Consider the following 19,215-nt stretch of genomic DNA (forward strand, 5'->3'; position numbering starts at 1 on the left):
CATATTTTCAATTCCTGAATAAATTTGTGCATGGTAGTGAATGAGTTAATTTATTCTGTGGGAATGTTCGTAAATCCAAACATGCATATCTCAAATCATTTCACCTCACTGAAATGGGTGGACAGGCCAGTAATCTGTTGCAGCCCTCCCAAAAAAACAACAGATGTCATGTGTTAATTAGTGAGGAAATACTACACAGTGTTTTATTTTATAATGACAAATGGTGAAACCTGAAATGCTTCTCTTGTTCAATGGGTCTTCTGCCGCATTTTTATTCAATACTGACATCGATATAATTCACATTCAAAGATGGTTACAACTTGCAACTCAAATGCAGTACTACTGATAATTTTCCCCATATAAAAAAACATGACTGGGTACCATCATATTGTCTGTCCACATGTGTTGCTGCAATATTTGTGTTTAAATATGCTTTACGGTCGAACAATAGTTTGTACCTTGTGTCAGGTGTAAATCAAAGTATCACTGTTTTCTTGAAAGTGTTTTCAAAATGTTTTTTTGTCATCTCGTAAATGGCCATAAAGTATTCTTGCTTAAGCTACCTCAGGCTTTTTTTTGCCTTGTTTTTATTTTGAGAGGTAATGCATTCCAAATCATGTTTTGCACTTTTTACTGAACCCCTGTGCGGGCATTTTGCAATAATCCCTGTGTTGGCCAACCTAATATCCTCTAGAGTCCTCTGTAAGGTCGAAATGTGCGGGGCTCAGTGGAATTTTATTCTCCACCAGCAGTATTGACCATGGCGACAATGTTTGTGGCGCCACACGGCAGTCTTTTTATGGACCCGTAATTCACCTCCGCAAGCATGCATCGGGCACATTGATTTCAACTATCTGTGCGCTCTAGTCATTAATGCATGGGCTAACAGAACAGTCATGCCAATCAATGGCTGCAAATTTACCCTATTGAGAAGTTACAACTCCATAGGTGGTCATGATAATTAATAAGGCGTGCGCCTGCTGTTGCAGAGGATGTGAATGTTCCTGGTGAGCATTTTGCTCCAGTAGTCGCTTCACGGTGAGCAACTCCAGTTGAATGATGTACTTGCTCCTCAGGCACAGAGTAGAAAAATACTCTTCTTTTTCCTCCCCCATGCAGCTGGAGGCCTTCTACTCCATATTTACGACAGAGCAACAGGACCACGTGAAGTCTGTGGAGTATCTGAGGAACAACTTCCGTCCCCTGCAGGACCTTGATAACAGGAAAGTGTTCAAGTCGGCAATGATGGATGCCTGGCAGAAAGACTTGACAGACGTTCATGGGAACAGTCATGGCACTGAGGCGTCAAGAGGTGAGCTTTCTTCTACTTTACACTTGCATAAGCAGGACCTACAGTGTCTATATATATATATATATATATATATATATATATATATATATATATATATATATATATATATATATATATATATATATATATTTCAAGAATCGTTTCATTCTTCGATTATTTTACAGACTAACTGATGGATTAAGACAGTTTTAACTGAATTTAATCTGAATAACTATTAATCTGAATAACTGATTATCGAACAGAAAATGCAAGTAATTTGTTGCATTTTTCGCCAAAACACTAAACACAATGTAAATACATTTGAAGACAAAAAAGTAGCTGGATCTAAAATAAATTAATGCATATCCAAATTAAATATATGCATGTTTCTTTAGGAGGCGCGGTCTGTTCGGATGTGAGGTTTGGTTAACTGTGGTTTCCATGTACATCTGCTTATTTAAAATCAGAATCACCATCTTTATTGGCCAAGAAGGTAAAATTTACTAGGAATTTGTCTCCATCAGAACATACTGAACTACTATCTATTCGCTCGCTATTAGCTATCTATTCGCTAGCTAATAGCTATCTATTCTACAGTTAGATAGCTTGCTATCTATTTGAGTTACTTCCGGGTTGAGTGAACGCTGCTCACCTACAAAAGAAAATGTATCCTGTGACTGTAAAGTATACGACAAATTAGTCTAGAGGACACTAATAAAGGATAATCTAATATAATCTAGTATAATTCCTGATTGTAAATGGCAAAGAAGGTGTTGTCTGCTGGATTTGGTGCGTATGGATCGGCAGCGGCTGCCGGGGAGGATTCGCTGGAAAAGGTGGTGGGCAGGGTGCGGCGGATTCAGTAGAATTTTCCGCACCCTTGTCTTGGTTCTTGCAGTGTGCATGTCCTGGGTAGGGCGGTGCCAGTGATTTTTTTTTTTCCACCGTCCTAACTTTCCATTGAAGTCGTATTTTGTCCATTTTTGTGGCGGCCCCGAACCGGATTGATTCGATGACTGCCGTGCAGAAATGGTTGTAAAGTTCATCGGCGACTACTGACCCCTAATATGAAAGGGCATCACAGTCCATATACTACAAAAATCCCCATAAAAAGATTGGTTAAAAATATTGCGGGGTTACGGACACTGAATTGTGATGTCATTGAATCGATTATTATTAAAATGACCGTGTGTCGCTGCACAGAAGTGCAGGTCGTTCATTCTACTTCTATGTGCCTAACAAAAGTTAAGATCAATCTAAAAGATCCCAAAGCTAAACCAAATTCTAAAACAGATGCTGCAGATCAGGATCATAATTATCGTCAATTATTGCACATTTACACTGAGAAGTTATCCTAATAGACCATTTTTTCAACACCCATTTTGACACACGGTATAACGGCAAGGTAAATACAGGCGTAATTGATCAAATTCAGAAGGGTTCTCATCTATTCAATGTGTCACTGCCTTGCACAATTACAGCCCTGGCCCACCTAAATGGAACAACAAGGCCATATTTAATGTAATTAATTACACGTGTGTGTCTTGGGCGTGTGTGTGTGCGACTGTGTGCGACCTGCATTAATGTGTCACAATGACTGCTGTGTGCCTCCATGCATGTAGGATGAATGTGTCAAAATAATTTGGTTTGCGGTTTGTTCATGTCGCACAAGGTCTTTAGCTGTCTTTCAAATAACCTTTGGATTACCCGCATTAGCTGTAGTAGTAATTATAGTCACAGTTATTTGTTTTTTGTTTTGAGTAGTGGATCAAAAGACAATTTTTATATTCTTACTAACAAATCCTGGTAACTTCTAGCAAAATGGAGAATGTATACTCAGTTGTGAATTTCGAACAGTTTGCATTGGAAGACCAACAAAATAGCTTTTATTGTCTTGATTATAGATAAATTATATACCATATTTTCCGGTGTATAAGGAGCACCCAAAAGCCTTTATTTTCTTCAAAAGATAACCCTGTGCCTTATACGCAGGTGCGTCTTATATATGAAGTAATGTTGAGCTACAAAATATTTCACAAAGACTGTCAGCAGCCACCGTCTCCATTTCCCGCTGTAGAGGAGGTAGCGCCTTATAATGTGGTGTGCCTTATATTTGGAAGACTTTTAAATATTTATATATTATACTTGGAAAACATTTTTCATTCATTCCTATATATGAAAAAGTTTGAAAATACACCATTCATTGTGGGTGCACCTTATACTCTAGTGCGCCTTATACAACGGAAAATACATTATTTAGAACAGCATGCATAAATAGACAAACAAAATAGCTTCTATTGTTTTGATTACAACTAAAATATATAAACATTTCGGGGTTTAATTACAGGTACTGAATTACTTTTTCATTTCGTGCACCCTTTATTGACTTTAGTGATCATTGATATGAGTTATTAAAAAAGGCTCTGAGCTATCTGGAGGGTAGGATCAAGAGAGAAATCGATCAGTAGTGTATATCGCTTAAAAAAATTATTGGCAGTCCAAAATATGATTACATCAAATCAATAATGCGCTCTGTGTGTATGCTGTTGTCACTTTGAGAGAATTCGTACATCTGGACTTGATACCCAGGCAATAATATCAAGGATGGGACTGGAGCGCTTCTTGACTGTATCATCATTATTTCTCTCAGGAGTGTGCATTGTTTGTATCCATAATTTTGCTGTGGGCATTTAATCTTCAAATGATTGTACTCATTTCCATCTCTAGATTCAAATTCAGGAACTGCACTGTCACTTGAGAAATCACGAGTTCCTCCAGTTGCCCCTCTGTTCACCCTTTTGGCTTCTGTCTCAGTCAGGCTTCCATCCCCGAAGCCTACTTTCTTCTGATTGGCCGTCGCTTGGAAAGCCTTCGGGGGAGGCTTTCTGTTATTTTGCGAGCATGCACTTCCCAAAAAGCTGTCTTGCTTATCACACAATATATATATTCTCTATACTGACCTGCACCTCCCTTTTCTTCACCCCCCCTATGCACATCTGGAATGTGTAAATCATTTGTTTCACATCCACGTTAACCAAAAATGAAAAGCCGCCTTGAGTACATGTCCGATGGAGATTAATGAGAAAGACTGCAAAGCCATGTTGTAGGAGAAAATTGATTGGTAATGGTCGTGATGAAGTTGGAGCGCTCGAACGCGTCCAATCATCCTTCATTGTTAATATATGGCGCAGCTAAAATAGAGGCACACAAATTAAGTTGTGAAATTGCTTTTATGGCATTTGGTCAGTGTGCAGAATGAATGTAGCCGAACGTATTTTTATTCTCGACCAAAACCCAACAATACACCCTCACCTTAGCATTGCCGCCTTTCCAGCACATCCGACTGACTCGTCTTCTGGTTAGCTTGCTCATATATTTTTGTTCTTTCGTCTACAATGCAAGAATGCAACTGAAGAGTCAACAATGTGGATGTCTCACCACAAGCGATGACAGCTGTCAAGGTGTTTTCCTCTTTGTGTGTGCGTGCGTGTGTGTTGTCGAGATCTATTTATCTGAACTCAATTGTGTTTGCTTGACAATGCTGTAAGGCAGGGTGCACCTTGGTTAAATTGGATCAATTTTTAAAGCCAAGTAAGCTGTTAGTTGACTTTCATGTGGTACAATTTCACTGAGAAGCGATGTCAAATTGTAAAACTTTGCCCTTCATAATATGAGAAATTCAAAAAGGATTGAAAATAAGTACTCCATAGTCACAAATAATTTCAAATCAAAACAGGTCTCGAGAAACATTCTATAACACAAGTAATGAATGTCATCCCCAATCTTTGTCTTTCATTAAACATTAAGCCTCTGACACCCAACACCTGACAGGTTCAAATTCAAACACTGTCACACTTCATCAACACTTCCTAAATTTCCCCCTGTGTCCTCCCCCCCTTGTCTTTCTCTTATGCTAGATATGTCACACTGTTCAAAAGAAAATGTATGCTCATTGATCTGCCTAAATTTGCAAACCTCACTGCATGTATTCCTCCAAGATCCAGTGTGGAGGATTGAAAAAAGCATTACAAAGTATGTACATGGCAATTTTTCCGACAAATACCGTAAATTGTATTTTTGTCAGACTACTTTTTTTTGTCATCATGGTTTTCATTTTCTTCAAAAACTATTTTATACACTTATTTAATTCATTTGAGCATTAGAACACTAGACATAGACAAAAGAAAAGAAAAAAATACATTTCTTGACATTTTTGTTCACCAATGACACTCATGCGGGGGTCGGATTAAGTCTATCCTACTCTCAGATTATGTAATAAAAATATATATGATTATATATTACAATACCTTGTAAAATATAAAGACAGGGTATTACATGTGAAAAATATAGTGCCCTTTTTTGTCTATTGCAACAATTTTTTTAAATATGTTGACCTATATATACCCGTATATGGTCGATGCACATCATGACTTATATTAGAAAATATAATACAACATCTCACATATGAAAATATATTATTACATGTCTTGCATGATATCTTTAAATGTATTGCAATATATTTTCAATCAGTCAGGTTGGAATGGGCGCATAGACGGATAGACAGAGAGTGTGGGTGTGCAAGTAATTACACCCTCCACCCCCACTATATTTTGCACTTTTCCCTCATTATGCAAATGATTGTGGCAATCTCAATATTTCCCAAATCCTGTGCGCACATCATTAGTTGACATTGTTTCCTAATTGCTGTTACGACATCGTGCTTGGGGAGAATGTCCAGATTTTCAAAGTGGCAGCCGGCTTTAGTATCGGTGGTGCAGCCTGTACTGCCACCTTGAGGTCGCTCTGCCTGTTCCCCTCCCCTCCCTGAGTTCCCGTAAAAGGTTTTTCATGGTAACAATGGAACTCCTGTTTTGTTAGCGCATCTAAAAGAGAAATACTGCGCTACTGTTATTTGGATACCCGTGGTTAATAATGATGATCTTGTCTTTCATCTTCACTCTGGATTGAATTGCTGAAAGCTTTCCTTCCTCATGCAGTATGCAGTAGTGCCCCAGTGAGCATGACGATCCAACCACTGAACCAGACGGCCCTGATGGTGAGGTGGGAACGGCCCCTCACCGTGTATCACCCGCCCATCACTAGCTACATGGTATCCTACAGCTGGGTGAAACGCGATGTCGCTGATGAAGAGACCTTCACCAAGACAGGGGATCAAAGCATGGTGAGCGCCCTTAGATAACACGCAACTGACATCTCCACAAGAGAATAAATCATCTCGGTGGGTTTTTGCAACATGGATGTTACTAACAGGATGAGTCAGTGTGAATGTAAGAGGTGACAGGTTATGAAAAACTCTGGATGTAGCCAGTGGTTGATATCAAAGCCCAGACCAACTCTTGCCCACCTCCCATGCCTCCCACCCTGTCACTCAAGTTTGGGTGAGGAGACACGCGGGGCTGTCACATTCACTGACAGATTTATCCATAATGCATGTCTGTGTGCACCTGGGGTCTCTCTTTATATGATGATCTATTACATTTCCAACAGTTGTGTTTAATGTTTAGACTTGAACCTAGACATGTACCTGGTAAATGACACTTAATAAATTCAAAATAAGACAGATTTACCTCTGTTAGCTTTTACTCATCTGGATTTTTTTTTTTAACAAGATGGCGTCGCGAGAGTGGCTGCCTTTCCAGCAGCTTCTGTATTTTGTTTTTCTACTTCTTCCTTTCCTTACATCTTCCTTTCATAACTTTGCTGCTGTGAAATGTAAATTTCTCCACTGTGAGACTAATAAAGGTAAATCCAGTCCAATCAACCATGTCAGAAAAAACAGTGGCGGACGGTCAAGACCTGAAAAGCCTTCTCTGTTGGCCTCAAAATATCTGAATGATGTTAATTATATTTTATATTATAATAGTATTTTATTTATTATTGCATCTATGCTTGTCTGTGGCTTGTCCTTGAGAGCTTTGAAAGGCGCTTGAACTAAAATGTATTATTATTATTATTTTGTCCATGAATTCTGCTCCAAATTGTCTTGATAATGTGAGTAGTTCATATTTCTCAATAAGGTGTGTTTCAAGACTTTTGTCAATATACGATCGGTATCAAAAATAAATGCTTTAACAACAACTGAAGCTGTAACAAAGCACTTAACATGTACAGCTATAATATGACAATATGACAACACAAAGACACAGTCATTCAATCTTAAGCACTTTCTGCACCGTCTTTGTTGTGTGAAGCAGTTCTAGATGAAAGAAGAAAGGATCAGAGCATCCTTTTCACCAGTGGATCAGGGGTGTCATGGTGAAATATGCATGTCTGCTACAAGCTAAATTTATAAGGCAAACACAAAGCTGTAGCATCCGTTGACGAAAAGAGACTCACATCTCTCTTCCCACGTAAATCCGCTTCAATTCCAAACCGTGACAGTTCCACATACGCAAAAGGGTTGTTAAGAGTTGACAAGAAAAAAGTCACATCTATAAAACCCATCCACTCCGTTTTTCGTCGGTCTTGTATGAGTACGTCTCTGCTTTAAGTATGATTTTCAAGCCCTCAGTCATCATGTTCACCCTTAAATTCAGATCGTTCTTTTGTTTTTCCAGCACTCAATGTCTCCACAGAAATCCATCCTGCAGGACTTATACCTACAGGCATGTTCTTCCGCACACTAAATATTCCGCTCTCGGCTCATGCCGTCTTCTATTTGTGTGAATCTAACAACCAGCTGCGCCTTCCTTTAAAGCCCGCAGACACCCCTGCACCAAGCACCCCCCACCCCCACCCCCTCGAGCTCGTTCGCAGAGTGCACCACTGCTTTTTTACACATGGACAGCACTAGCGTTGTTGGTTTTTTTTTAGCTTGAACTTTTTACCGGGTGTGGGAATCATTTTTCTGCTCATAATCTTTCTGAAAAAAGTATCTCCAGTCTGGATTATTTCATGTGGAAGATTGCAGTAACCACAAATCAGTTCATTTGTTTATGTCATGTATAATGAAACAATTTATTGCTTTATTTATGTATTTATTTTTGGAGGTGGGGGGCACAAGTTGCCCAGAACATGGAAAAGAGACAATACAGCACAGGTTGTAATGAATACTTAGATAAACTGGAGCTGTCCTCGTTTTCAGAAGTAAACTTTCTTGATATGCAGACTTTATTATTTTTTCAAAACTTGCATTAAACTCCCTCTGTAGCTTTGCCTGCAGAACGACCTCGAAAGTTATCTATTAGCTGTTTTTTCAGTTTGTTTTTTAAAGGAATTTCAACGGATTGTCTCATTGCTTTCATTCGCTTTAATTAATTTCATGTGATTGTACATTTATAGCACAGACACTTAATTCGTCTGTCAGCGTTGTCGCGCCCCGCTGATACATTAATACTCTCACTTTACTGAGAGCAGTCGCTCAAGTTCCCCCTCAGCTGTCAGTCCTTCTTATAATACGCTCTTAATAAGCATTTCAACTCTCAGTTTCTATATCCGTACACCTTTTTTTCTGAATTGTCTTCTGAAATACAAGCAGCTGCCTTTTTAAAGTACCTCTAGCTCCCGGGTTGTCGCCATGTAAGTTCGACTAATTGAGCAGATACGATACTGCACAATGTGGGTCAATACATGTATTGATGCACATGTACACAATCAGCTTTTCAGTATCATCATGAGCCTTAGATGTGTTTTTTTTTTATCTTGCAGAAAGCAGTGATCACAAATGTGTCCCCAGATGTCCTGTACCTATTCAGAGTGCAGGCTGTATGTCAGCATGACCTACGCAGCGATTTCAGCCAAACGCTACTTTTCAGAGGTACGGTTAACTCGTGCATATTCACCGTTCACTAATTCACTTATTTGCGTTTGCTCAACGATGCTGTCAAAGCTGTCGAAAGAGAAAAGGAGTCTCGAGTATAGCCATGAAGTTCGTTCAAGTGACAATCTTGACTGAATGTTTGTGTCCTTATGTATGTGGGATCATAGCATACAATTTATATACATGTATATGTATAGATAGATAGATAGATAGATAGATAGATAGATAGATAGATAGATAGATAGATAGATAGATAGATAGATAGATAGATAGATAGATAGATAGATAGATAGATGGATGGATGGATTGGGGGGGAACAATTTCAGATTGGGCGAACAATCATTGGAGCACCACTAAATTAAAATCAGAGTCAGAAAAGGAAACCTTTAATCGTCCTACAATGGGGAAATTGTAAAATATGTGCGATTGATTTGTTTTTCTCACCTTCAAATGTGAGGGGTCACTTACAGTAACTATGAACTGTGCATTATTTCCATATTTATATTATCTTTTGTCATTACTTGTATTTCATTATAGTATAAATGTATGTAACATATTGGCACCCCCCCCCCCCCATTGTGTTTCAGCAAATACCACAAGAATATTTGAAGGCTCTCGCATCGTTAAGACTGGAATGGTAAGTTCACCAGTAGATTGATAGTAGAAATGTCTTAACATCATGAAACATCAATCCTTGAGGTCAGTGTTATTCAAGCACTGTGCCGCTGTGCCTTGAGATATTGTCAGATGTACCGTGGGAAATTAGCCAATGTGTACGCCTGTGCGGTCTGTCGCCTGGCAGAGTAACCAGGTGCTACTCTTCCATACCGGTAGGTAGCAGCAGCTAGCTAATTGCCTTGTGCTTCGAGACAAGCAAAGTTTCAGCTGGTGGTACCGCAGGATTTTCTTTTCCCAATGAAAGAAATCTGCCGTGGCTGGAAAAAGATTGAAAAACACAGTTTTGGGTAACTTCGCATATTCTTGCCTCTCTCAGCCTACAGTATCTCCAGTGTCATCAGCGGACATGGCTCCCATAAGCTCTGGTTCTTCAACATGGACATCCTCTGGCATCCACTTCTCCATTGTCTCCATGGCAACAGGCCTGGGCCCCTCCTCCAGCGGCAGTCAAGCCACGGTGGCATCAGTGGTTACGAGCACCTTCCTCGCAGGCTTGGGTGTCAGCGGGGGCGTCATCTCTTCTTTGCCCAGTTCTGTTTGGCCAACGCAGGTACCTCAAGTCACAAAGAGCCCCCCTCACTCGTCCACCCCATCCTCAAAGCCCAACGCGGAGCAGGTGGTGCCACAGGTTGCGGAAACCGACTCACCGGCTGAGGAGAACCAGGCAGCGCCCAAGGGTGAGGAGGAAGAGGATGATGAGGGGGACGGAGAGGGAGAGCAGGATGACAGGGGTGCGGAGAAGAAGAAGAAGAACAAGACGACACCCACCTATGAGGAAACGCAAGACAACAGTACAGTGACCAAAGAGTCCGTCCTCCCCACCCCCGCCTCCACAGCCAAAGAAAAGACCACGGTCCAAGGCAGCACGGCTTCTGCGAGCACTGTCGACGGTCGCCTGACCCCCCCGCGGGAAAATCTCACCGACGTTAATGCAGTCACCACTCAGGAGCCGCGAAACGACAGCGCGGAGATGCAAATCCCGCAGAGCTCTACGCTCTCACCAAAGATCAGCAGTGATGGGAAAAGTCTTTGGCCATTCTCGATTCATACCGGTGAGGCCACATTTTTTCACATCAGACAACATTTCCTCTTCAGCTCACAAAGTGTGGTCATGATGGCGTCACAAAATGGTTTTGGATAACAAATCTTGATTCAAGGCCAATCTCAGTCAAAAACTAAACTGTACTTTAGGCTTTTCGGAACAACATGGAAGCCGGAGGGTAGACGCCTGCTCGAAGGGTTGTGCCTCAAGGTTTTCCTCTGGGGCTATTACCTTCAATAGAAAGCTGATTTAGATCTTTTTATTTGGTGTTTATCTTACAGCATTCACGCTTTACAATTCAATTTCTTTTATTGCGACTGGAATCTTAGCACACACAAAAAGAAAAAAAATATTCATTCACTGACATTCCCCAATTTTTTGGGGGGGTTTGTTTTTTCTTGGGTGAGGGTGCATTTGAAGTTTCGGTCAGACCTCTGGCAATGGTTTTCCTTCTAATGAGGGGCCGGCATTTACAATTCAATTTGTTTGTTGCCACTTTCAAAATCAGCTTTCTATTAATAGCCCCTGAGGAAAACATTGAAGTATTTACCTTGTACAACCGCCCCACTTTCAATGCAGATAACTCTACAACAAATGTTAGATTTTTTTTTTTTTTTGATGAAAGAAGAGAGTATAAGGTTTTTTACGCTGTATTGAATGTTTATATAGTCCTAAAACTAAATATTCAGCAGGTCCTGCAATTTCAGTGACAATGACAAAAACCATGCCGCTGGAGTGTCTGGCAATGAATGAGTTCAAAAAAGGAAAAAAGGTGTATTAGTTGCAATAATTAAGTCATAATATCAAAATAAAGTCTAACTTTGCAAAGAAAAAACTCACTTTTTTTACAATAAATGCATGATTGTATTGTCATTGTGAATGATAAGATACCATGTTTTCCGGTGTATAAGGCGCACCCAAATGCCTTCATTTTGTTGAAAAGATTACCATGCATCTTATACGCAGGTGCGCCTGATGTGTGAAGTCATATTGAGCCACAACAGGTCTCGCAACTACTGTCAGCAGCCACTGACTCTATTTTCCCCTGTAGAAGAAGTAGTGCATAAACCCAGCGTCTACTGTGTCGCCTTATAATGTGGTGTGCCTAATATTTTGAAAGCTTTCATATATTTATACAGCTAACATCCGAGTTACGACCACCTGTACTTACGACCACGACCGCCAGACCTCTTTTTTTTCTTCCTACACCTGGCACCACAAATTTATAAACAAAATTTATAAATGAACTGTAAACAGTTTGGTATGTAATAGTATTCAATAGAAAACATTGCTTAAAAACAACAGATTGACATTGTATATTATCCTGTCGTGTAAACATCATGTCGGCCATTTTGAATGGATTTTGACTTACAGCCGTTTAACTTGCGACCGTTTTGTCGGAACGGAACCCGGTCGTAATTCGGATGTTACCTGTATATCATATTTGGAAAACTTTTTTCATTCATTGAAGGTGCGCCTCATACTCCAGTGCGCCTTATGTATGGAAAAAGTTTGAAAATACATCATTATATACTCTTTAGGTGTGCCTTATAAATAAGGTATTGCATCTTTATATTCAATTGTTATTTTAACTGGTAAAACCCCACTCCTATCTTCGCTCTCTGCTATCCATGTAATACCATCGTCAATATTCTCTGATCGAGCAATTTTTTAACCTCTCTCCCCTCCCAAAGTACTTTTGATTGATCAGTTTTTTTTTTTTTTTTTTTTTTTTTTTTGTCAATGATGATCCCAAAACGACCGAAACACAACAAATAATACAATTAAGCTAATTAATCCCAATATAATGTCTACTGACAGGTCGGCATTGGAAATGAGAACCTGTTCTCTATTGCTTACCCTGGATTAGTAACAGTCAAATATGTTTTTAAATGTTATGATAAGCAGCTGTGGGGAGAAAAAAAATGTAAAATATGGTTTTATATGTCCTTTCTTTCAGAAAGGACCACCTTGTCCAACGTGACACGAACGCCTCACCCCGGCATGGGCAGAATGGTGTGGATTGTCCCGTTGGTGGTGGTATCGGCTCTGACCCTGCTGTGCTTCATCATGATGCTCATCGTAATGGTCTACTGGAGGTGAGACTTGTACAAGATGAAGGGCCTTATTGGAGACATGACATTGACAAGTTTGAACAAAGAGGCTGCTTGCATGCAGGTGTGAGTATGCACAGCATCACCTCCTGCAGGGTGCCTCGACTGGGATCACCACCTTATCGTGGTGAGGCACTTTGCGCGTCTCCGTGACCCCGAGAGCTATGTCGGCTGGAGTCTTGTACTCCTGGCAGGGTCACCCAAGCCGAACAGGTCGGAGGGTAGAGGCCAGACAAAGAGTGATCCCAAATCCGCACCCGGGGGTAGGCGTAGGCGGAGTCCAACAGATCGGACCACCGGCAGCCCCTTGCAACCGCACTCACCTGAAGGTCGTCTCGAGTCTTCACTCTTGCCACTGGAATACAGTGGGTGCGGCCAAGTATGTGGGGGAAGGAATTGCGCGCCCCGTCCCTCACACTAAATCCACTAGTAGCGCAGGTTTCAACTTCCACCATATAAGTCCACTGGCGATAGGATAAAGTGACGGGGGCAGGTCATGGATGTGACTGGAAGCTTCTAGCTTGATTCCTACACAGGGGCGGTACAGGATTGATGGTCGTTGCGAAGATGGGATGGAGCAACATTATCCTTCGGCAGCATCCTGTGCGTCTGAGCAGCCCTATTCAGGGTCCGCACTGCTCACCCCTTATAGGGGAAGGGTCTAGAAAAGGTGACCTAAACATTGCTTGTTCCACCACACCTGGGTGGCCCACCGCAGCCACCAAGGCATCCCCCCTCTGCGGTCGAAAACGAAATATAATCAAACCCATGACTATGAACCTGGCTTCCTGGAATGTTCGCACCCTCCTCGATGCTCGAGACGGGATGGAGAGACCTCGGAGACGAACTGCCCTCATCGCACATGAGCTGAGAAGGTACAACATCGATATTGGCGCACTCAGTGAGACTCGGTTCTCAGGCGAGGATTCACTCACAGAAGTTGGTGAAGGTTACACCTTCTTCTGGAAGGGTCTCCCAGAGAATGAGCGAAGACTCCATGGAGTTGGCTTTGCTGTGAAAAGCAGCTTACTCAGTAACATCCCTGAGTCCCCCCAAGGCATCAGTGAACGGCTTATGACCTGGCGTATTCCCCTGGTAAAAGGTCGCTTCGCAACTTTAATCAGCGCCTATGCTCCCACCTTGGATGCTGACGATAACACCAAAGATGCCTTCTACGAGTCCCTGGATGCTACCATATCCAAAATCCCTGCCTCTGATAAACTTGTTCTGATGGGTGACTTCAATGCCCGAGTAGGTACTGATGCCAGGCTCTGGAAACAAGTAATCGGAAGGCACGGCACGGGGAAAATAAACAGCAATGGCCTCCGACTCCTCACTCTGTGCTCTGAGCATCAGTTGATTGTAACTAACACCATCTTTCAACTGAAAAAGAAATACATCACATCATGGATGCACCCCAGGTCCAAACATTGGCACTTACTGGACTACATCATCACAAGGCAACGGGACCAAAATGATGTCTGCATCACGCGGGCCATGCGTGGGGCTGAATGCTGGACTGATCATCGACTGATCAAGTCCAGGCTCAAGCTGAGAATTCGACCTCCTCATAAGAAACAGCAACCCCAAAGGCGTCTTAACACCAGGGCCCTGGAGTCCCCAGAATGTGCAGCCAGCTACCGCCACAAGCTGGCAGAGGGACTTGCCAGCCTGGACAACGACACCAGTAACGGTGACCTTGATGTTGAAAGCAGGTGGAAAAAATTGAGGACAACAATTCATCAAGCTGCCTCTGAGACCATCGGCTTCACTCAGAAACGTCATCAAGACTGGTTCGATAACAGCTCAGCTGCCATACAGGAGCTTCTGGAAGCCAAGCGCAAAGCCCATACCACACTTCTCTCCAACCCTCATTCTCCACTTCTCCTCTCTCACTACAAGGCCATCCGTGGTGAAACACAGAAACAGCTGAGGATGATGGAGAACAAGTGGTGGCTCAGCAAGGCCCAAGAAATCCAGAGGCATGCAGACAACAACAACACACACGCCTTCTATGATGCTGTAAAATCCCTGCACGGCCCACGAAGACAACACATTGTCCCAGTTAAATCTGCAGACGGTTCTGTACTACTGAAGGACAAACAGCTAATACTTGAGCGCTGGGCAGAGCACTTTGACTCCCTGCTCAACCAAGTAAACCCTTCAGACACATCTGTCCTTGACTCCCTCCCAGAGCTTCCATCAGTTCCCTCCCTTGATGAACCTCCTCAGTTCACAGAGGTCCTCTCTGCAATCCGGAGCCTTAAAAACAACAAAAGCCCTGGCCCTGATGGACTTCCAGCTGAGGTCTTCAAGAGCGGCGGTTACCTCCTGACACGGAAGCTTTACCACCTCATCTGCAACATCTGGCAAAACGGGACACTTCCTCAGGAATGGAAAGACAGCAACATCGTCACCATTTACAAAAGGAAGGGGGACAAGTCAGTCTGCGGCAACAGCCGTGGCATCTCCCTACTTTCTGTTGCTGGCAAGATTCTTGCAAAAGTAATGCTGTTCCGTCTTACATCGCACATTACCGAAGACATCCTCCCAGAGACACAATGCGGCTTCAGGAAGGATCGAAGCACTCTGGACATGATCTTCGCTGCGCGCCAAGTTCAGGAGAAATGCAAGGAACAAAACAAGGACCTCTATATCACCTTCATTGACCTTACAAAGGCATTTGACACAGTTAACCGTGACATTCTCTGGACCATACTGCAGAAATTTGGCATCCCCTCCAAATTTCTCGGCATCCTAAAACAGTTCCACAGCGGCATGCAAGCAACTGTACTTGTTGGTGGCCAGCAATCTTCCCCGTTCCCTGTGGAAGTCGGGGTGAAGCAGGGCTGTGTACTGGCCCCTGCTATATTCAACCTGTTCCTGATGGCAGCTACGCTCCTCTTCCATAAGTCCATCCAGGAAGGTGGCGGCGTAGAAATCCAATTCCGCCTGGATGGTAACCTGTTTAACATCAGACGCCTACAGGCCAAGACCAAGACCCTGATCAGCGGCATCCACGAGCTACAGTATGCAGATGATTGTGCTCTGCTGGCCCACAGCCCAGCTGCCATGCAAAATGCCCTTGATACCATGTCCTCCGTCTACCGATCACTCGGTCTCGTGATCAATGTAACCAAAACGGAGGTCATGGCAAAAGAGAGTTCTCCAACCCCAGCGTTCACCCTCAGTGGCACACCCCTCAAGGTTGTCCAACAATTCAGCTACCTCGGCAGCATTCTAACACCCTCCTGTCTAATTGATGATGACGTCCAGGCCCGCATCCATCAAGCCTCCAAAGCTTTTGGCAGATTGCGTACTCGTGTGTTCGAAAACAACCACTTAAGAACTCCAACAAAAGTCGCAGTCTACCAAGCAGTGTGTGTGTCCACGCTGCTATATGGCGCAGAAGCCTGGACCATCTATCGACGCCATGTGAGACGCCTTGATGCATTCCACATCAGGTGCCTCCAACGAATCCTTGGCATCACCTGGCAGGATCGTGTTCCACACACCGACATCCTTCAACGCACTGCCTCCACCAGTATCGAGGCCATACTGGCAAAGAGGCAACTTCGGTGGGTTGGACATGTCATCCGGATGCCTAGCTGCCGCTTGCCTCGACAGGTGCTTTATGGACAACTCTTGTCAGCGAAGAGGAAGCCTGGTGGTCCTAAGCTGCGATACAAAGACCAGCTTAAACAGACTCTAAAGAACTGCAACATCAAGCCCAGCGATCTGGAGTCTGCTGCAGCGAACAGGCCACTGTGGCGCTCCTTATGCCACGAAGGGGTGACACAACTTGAAGACAAGCGCACCCAGAGGAGGATCGTGCGGCACGAGCAAAGACACCTTTGTGCTGCTTCAGTACCGTCTCGCCAGCCCGGTCCTGGCCTCACATGTCCTGAATGTGGCAGGATTTGTGGCTCCAGAATCGGGCTTCATAGTCACCTACAGTGGCATCGCCGCCAGCGCCACAAAGCAATGGAAGCGACGTCATCCTCGACTTCGATGGACTGCCAAGAGAGACCTCCTGCAGGAATAACAGGCTTTTTGCCATCTTGGGAGTCATCCATTTTTTCACTCACACCATCTCGGTTGGGTCTGATGACACCCTGCCACCCGCCCCTTCGAGTGTCGCACGCACATCCTGTAGTTGCTGATTTCTATTTATTCTATTCTGGTTTATTCTTTCTTATTTGAAACAACTCATCCATCATTCATTCATTTTTCTGAACCGCTTTATCCTCACTAAGCTTGCGTGGGGTGCTTTGGGCAGTAGACTGGGGACACCCTGAACCAGGCCACACAGACACAAGCAGCCATTCATGCCTATAGTCACACCTAGGGGCAATTTTGAGTGTTCAATCAGCCTGTCGTCCATGTTTTTGGAATATGGGAGGAAACCGGAGGACCCGAAGAAAGCCCACGCAGGCCCAGAGAGAACATGCAAACTCTACAAAGGAAGGTCGAAATTGGAATTGAACCCTTTCGCTCTGCACTGTGAAGTCGACATGCTAACCACTCGCCTACCGGGCCGCACCCATCCATCATTCGCACTTTAATTTATGTGATGATTCCTTTGTGCACCTTCTTACTGCAATCAAAGCCATCATCATATGAGGCTCAAGGCAGGAGACCCGAAGGCCCCGTAATACCAACAGCGGTCTGTCCCAGCTGTGTTTTCATCTGCTCGGCTAATTTCCAGCCACGCAAGTGAAGTTCCAGTAATTACCCAGGCCAAGCCACTGGCACATGTGGGATAGCTAATGAGTTACAAATAGCACTACTGGCTATTTCCTCAGCTGGTCTCATGCATATTGATTTATTCCCCTAAAGATTCTGCATTATTATTTTATCTGTAGCATTTTAATTAGGTATTCTCATAATTATTCTATTTATTAATCTGCTTATCAAAATGACTTTTGCCCAATTAAAGAGTTGTAATGAATATGCAGAGAAAGTTCTCTACGGACTTGAGTATATTTGTGAGCCTTCTTTTTTTTAATGGTGCACAGGTCACAGATTTTATGTATTTATACTTGGGTGCCTGTGGGTTTGTGTGTGTGTTTGTGTGTTTGCGTGCGTGTGTGCGTGTGTGGGTGTGTGTGTTTGTGTGTGTACTGTGTGTATATGTCAGAAGTGCGTGTGTGTGTGTGTGTGTGTGTGTGTGTGTGTGTGTGTGTGTGTGTGTGTGTGTGTGTGTGTGTGTGTGTGTGTGTGTGTGTGTGTGTGTGTGTGTGATATTGGAACATGCTTCGTTAATTAAAAAACAAGGAAAAAAGTCACATCTAGTTTGATTTTAACGCCAAAAACCGTTTGAGGGGAAGCCATGTCTGCTTTCCACTGCTGAATTTGGAGGTTCACAATGGAATGAATGATTTGAACTGAATGAATGATGATGAATGATTTGAACTGGCTCTACAAACCAAAGGAGCTTTGCAAAAGTATGTTATAGAATGGAATTAGGCATGAACACTTTGCGATAATCGACTCTGAGGTTTGTGAATTAGTTAGAATCAAATGGCTGTTAAATGTGTTAGTCTTTGACCATCAAGTTCCCTGTTACCTGGTGTGAGTTTAAAGGACAACCGACGCGTCCGGACGAGTTGTGTCCATAATTTGTAAAATCGCTTCAAATGACTTCGACTGAGTGTATTTTACAAAGATTCCACCACATATAGCTATGTTTTACATTTTAAGACTCGCACTGAATATTCTGGAAGTCTTGTTTTTGAGTTGGTGACGAGTCCTCACCCTACGTCACTGAAGGAACGGCCCTTAGCGAGAAAGGACATACCTTGCATCACCTCAATGCATTTTGCGGTACTTTGTTTGGTCTGAAAACTTCGTGTTGATCGGTGTTGATGGCGAAATTAGAAGGAAAACACATAACGCAATGGTGAATCGTTGTATGTTACACCGAGACAACTATTAGATATTCGCTGACAAAAATTCCAAGATGAAAAATCAAACAATTTCCAACAGACCTCTGGCGCCATCTTCTGCATTTTCTGTGACCTTCTTTAATCGATTGCAAACATTTATACTTTCCTCTTCAGAACTATTTGAATCATATTCATAACTGGATGCGTAACAAGAAAGCATATTCTCAGAATCTGAAGCCATTGTTTTGATTCTCGAGCAATGCAAGACGTCTTGGCGTGACATCACGAACTGGGGCCGGGACTTTCTGAAAATGCCCAATTCGCAGCTCAATTTTTTGCAGATTTTGGACACTTTAAGTCATTTTAATTGGTGTTTTGCATTAGAACAAAAATATCATACTGCGTGTTTTGGGTATTTTAGA

The 19,215-nt window shown here is 42.8% G+C and overlaps 1 protein-coding gene across 1 annotated transcript in view; it reads left to right on the forward strand.

Moving 5' to 3' along the window:
* The window catches only part of ca16b (carbonic anhydrase XVI b), a 129,285-nt gene that overhangs the window by 87,637 nt on the left and 22,433 nt on the right, over nt 1–19,215 (forward strand). The window contains exons 8-13 of the mRNA XM_089009336.1: nt 1,120–1,312; nt 6,289–6,473; nt 8,960–9,068; nt 9,659–9,708; nt 10,066–10,801; nt 12,752–12,890. Coding sequence (XP_088865462.1) covers nt 1,120–1,312; nt 6,289–6,473; nt 8,960–9,068; nt 9,659–9,708; nt 10,066–10,801; nt 12,752–12,890 — 1,412 coding nt within the window. The remainder of the gene's footprint in view (nt 1–1,119; nt 1,313–6,288; nt 6,474–8,959; nt 9,069–9,658; nt 9,709–10,065; nt 10,802–12,751; nt 12,891–19,215) is intronic.

Source organism: Hippocampus bargibanti, linkage group LG12 (assembly GCF_051943395.1).
Source record: "Hippocampus bargibanti isolate YZ-2025 linkage group LG12, ASM5194339v1, whole genome shotgun sequence".
Taxonomy (NCBI): Eukaryota; Metazoa; Chordata; class Actinopteri; order Syngnathiformes; family Syngnathidae; genus Hippocampus; species Hippocampus bargibanti.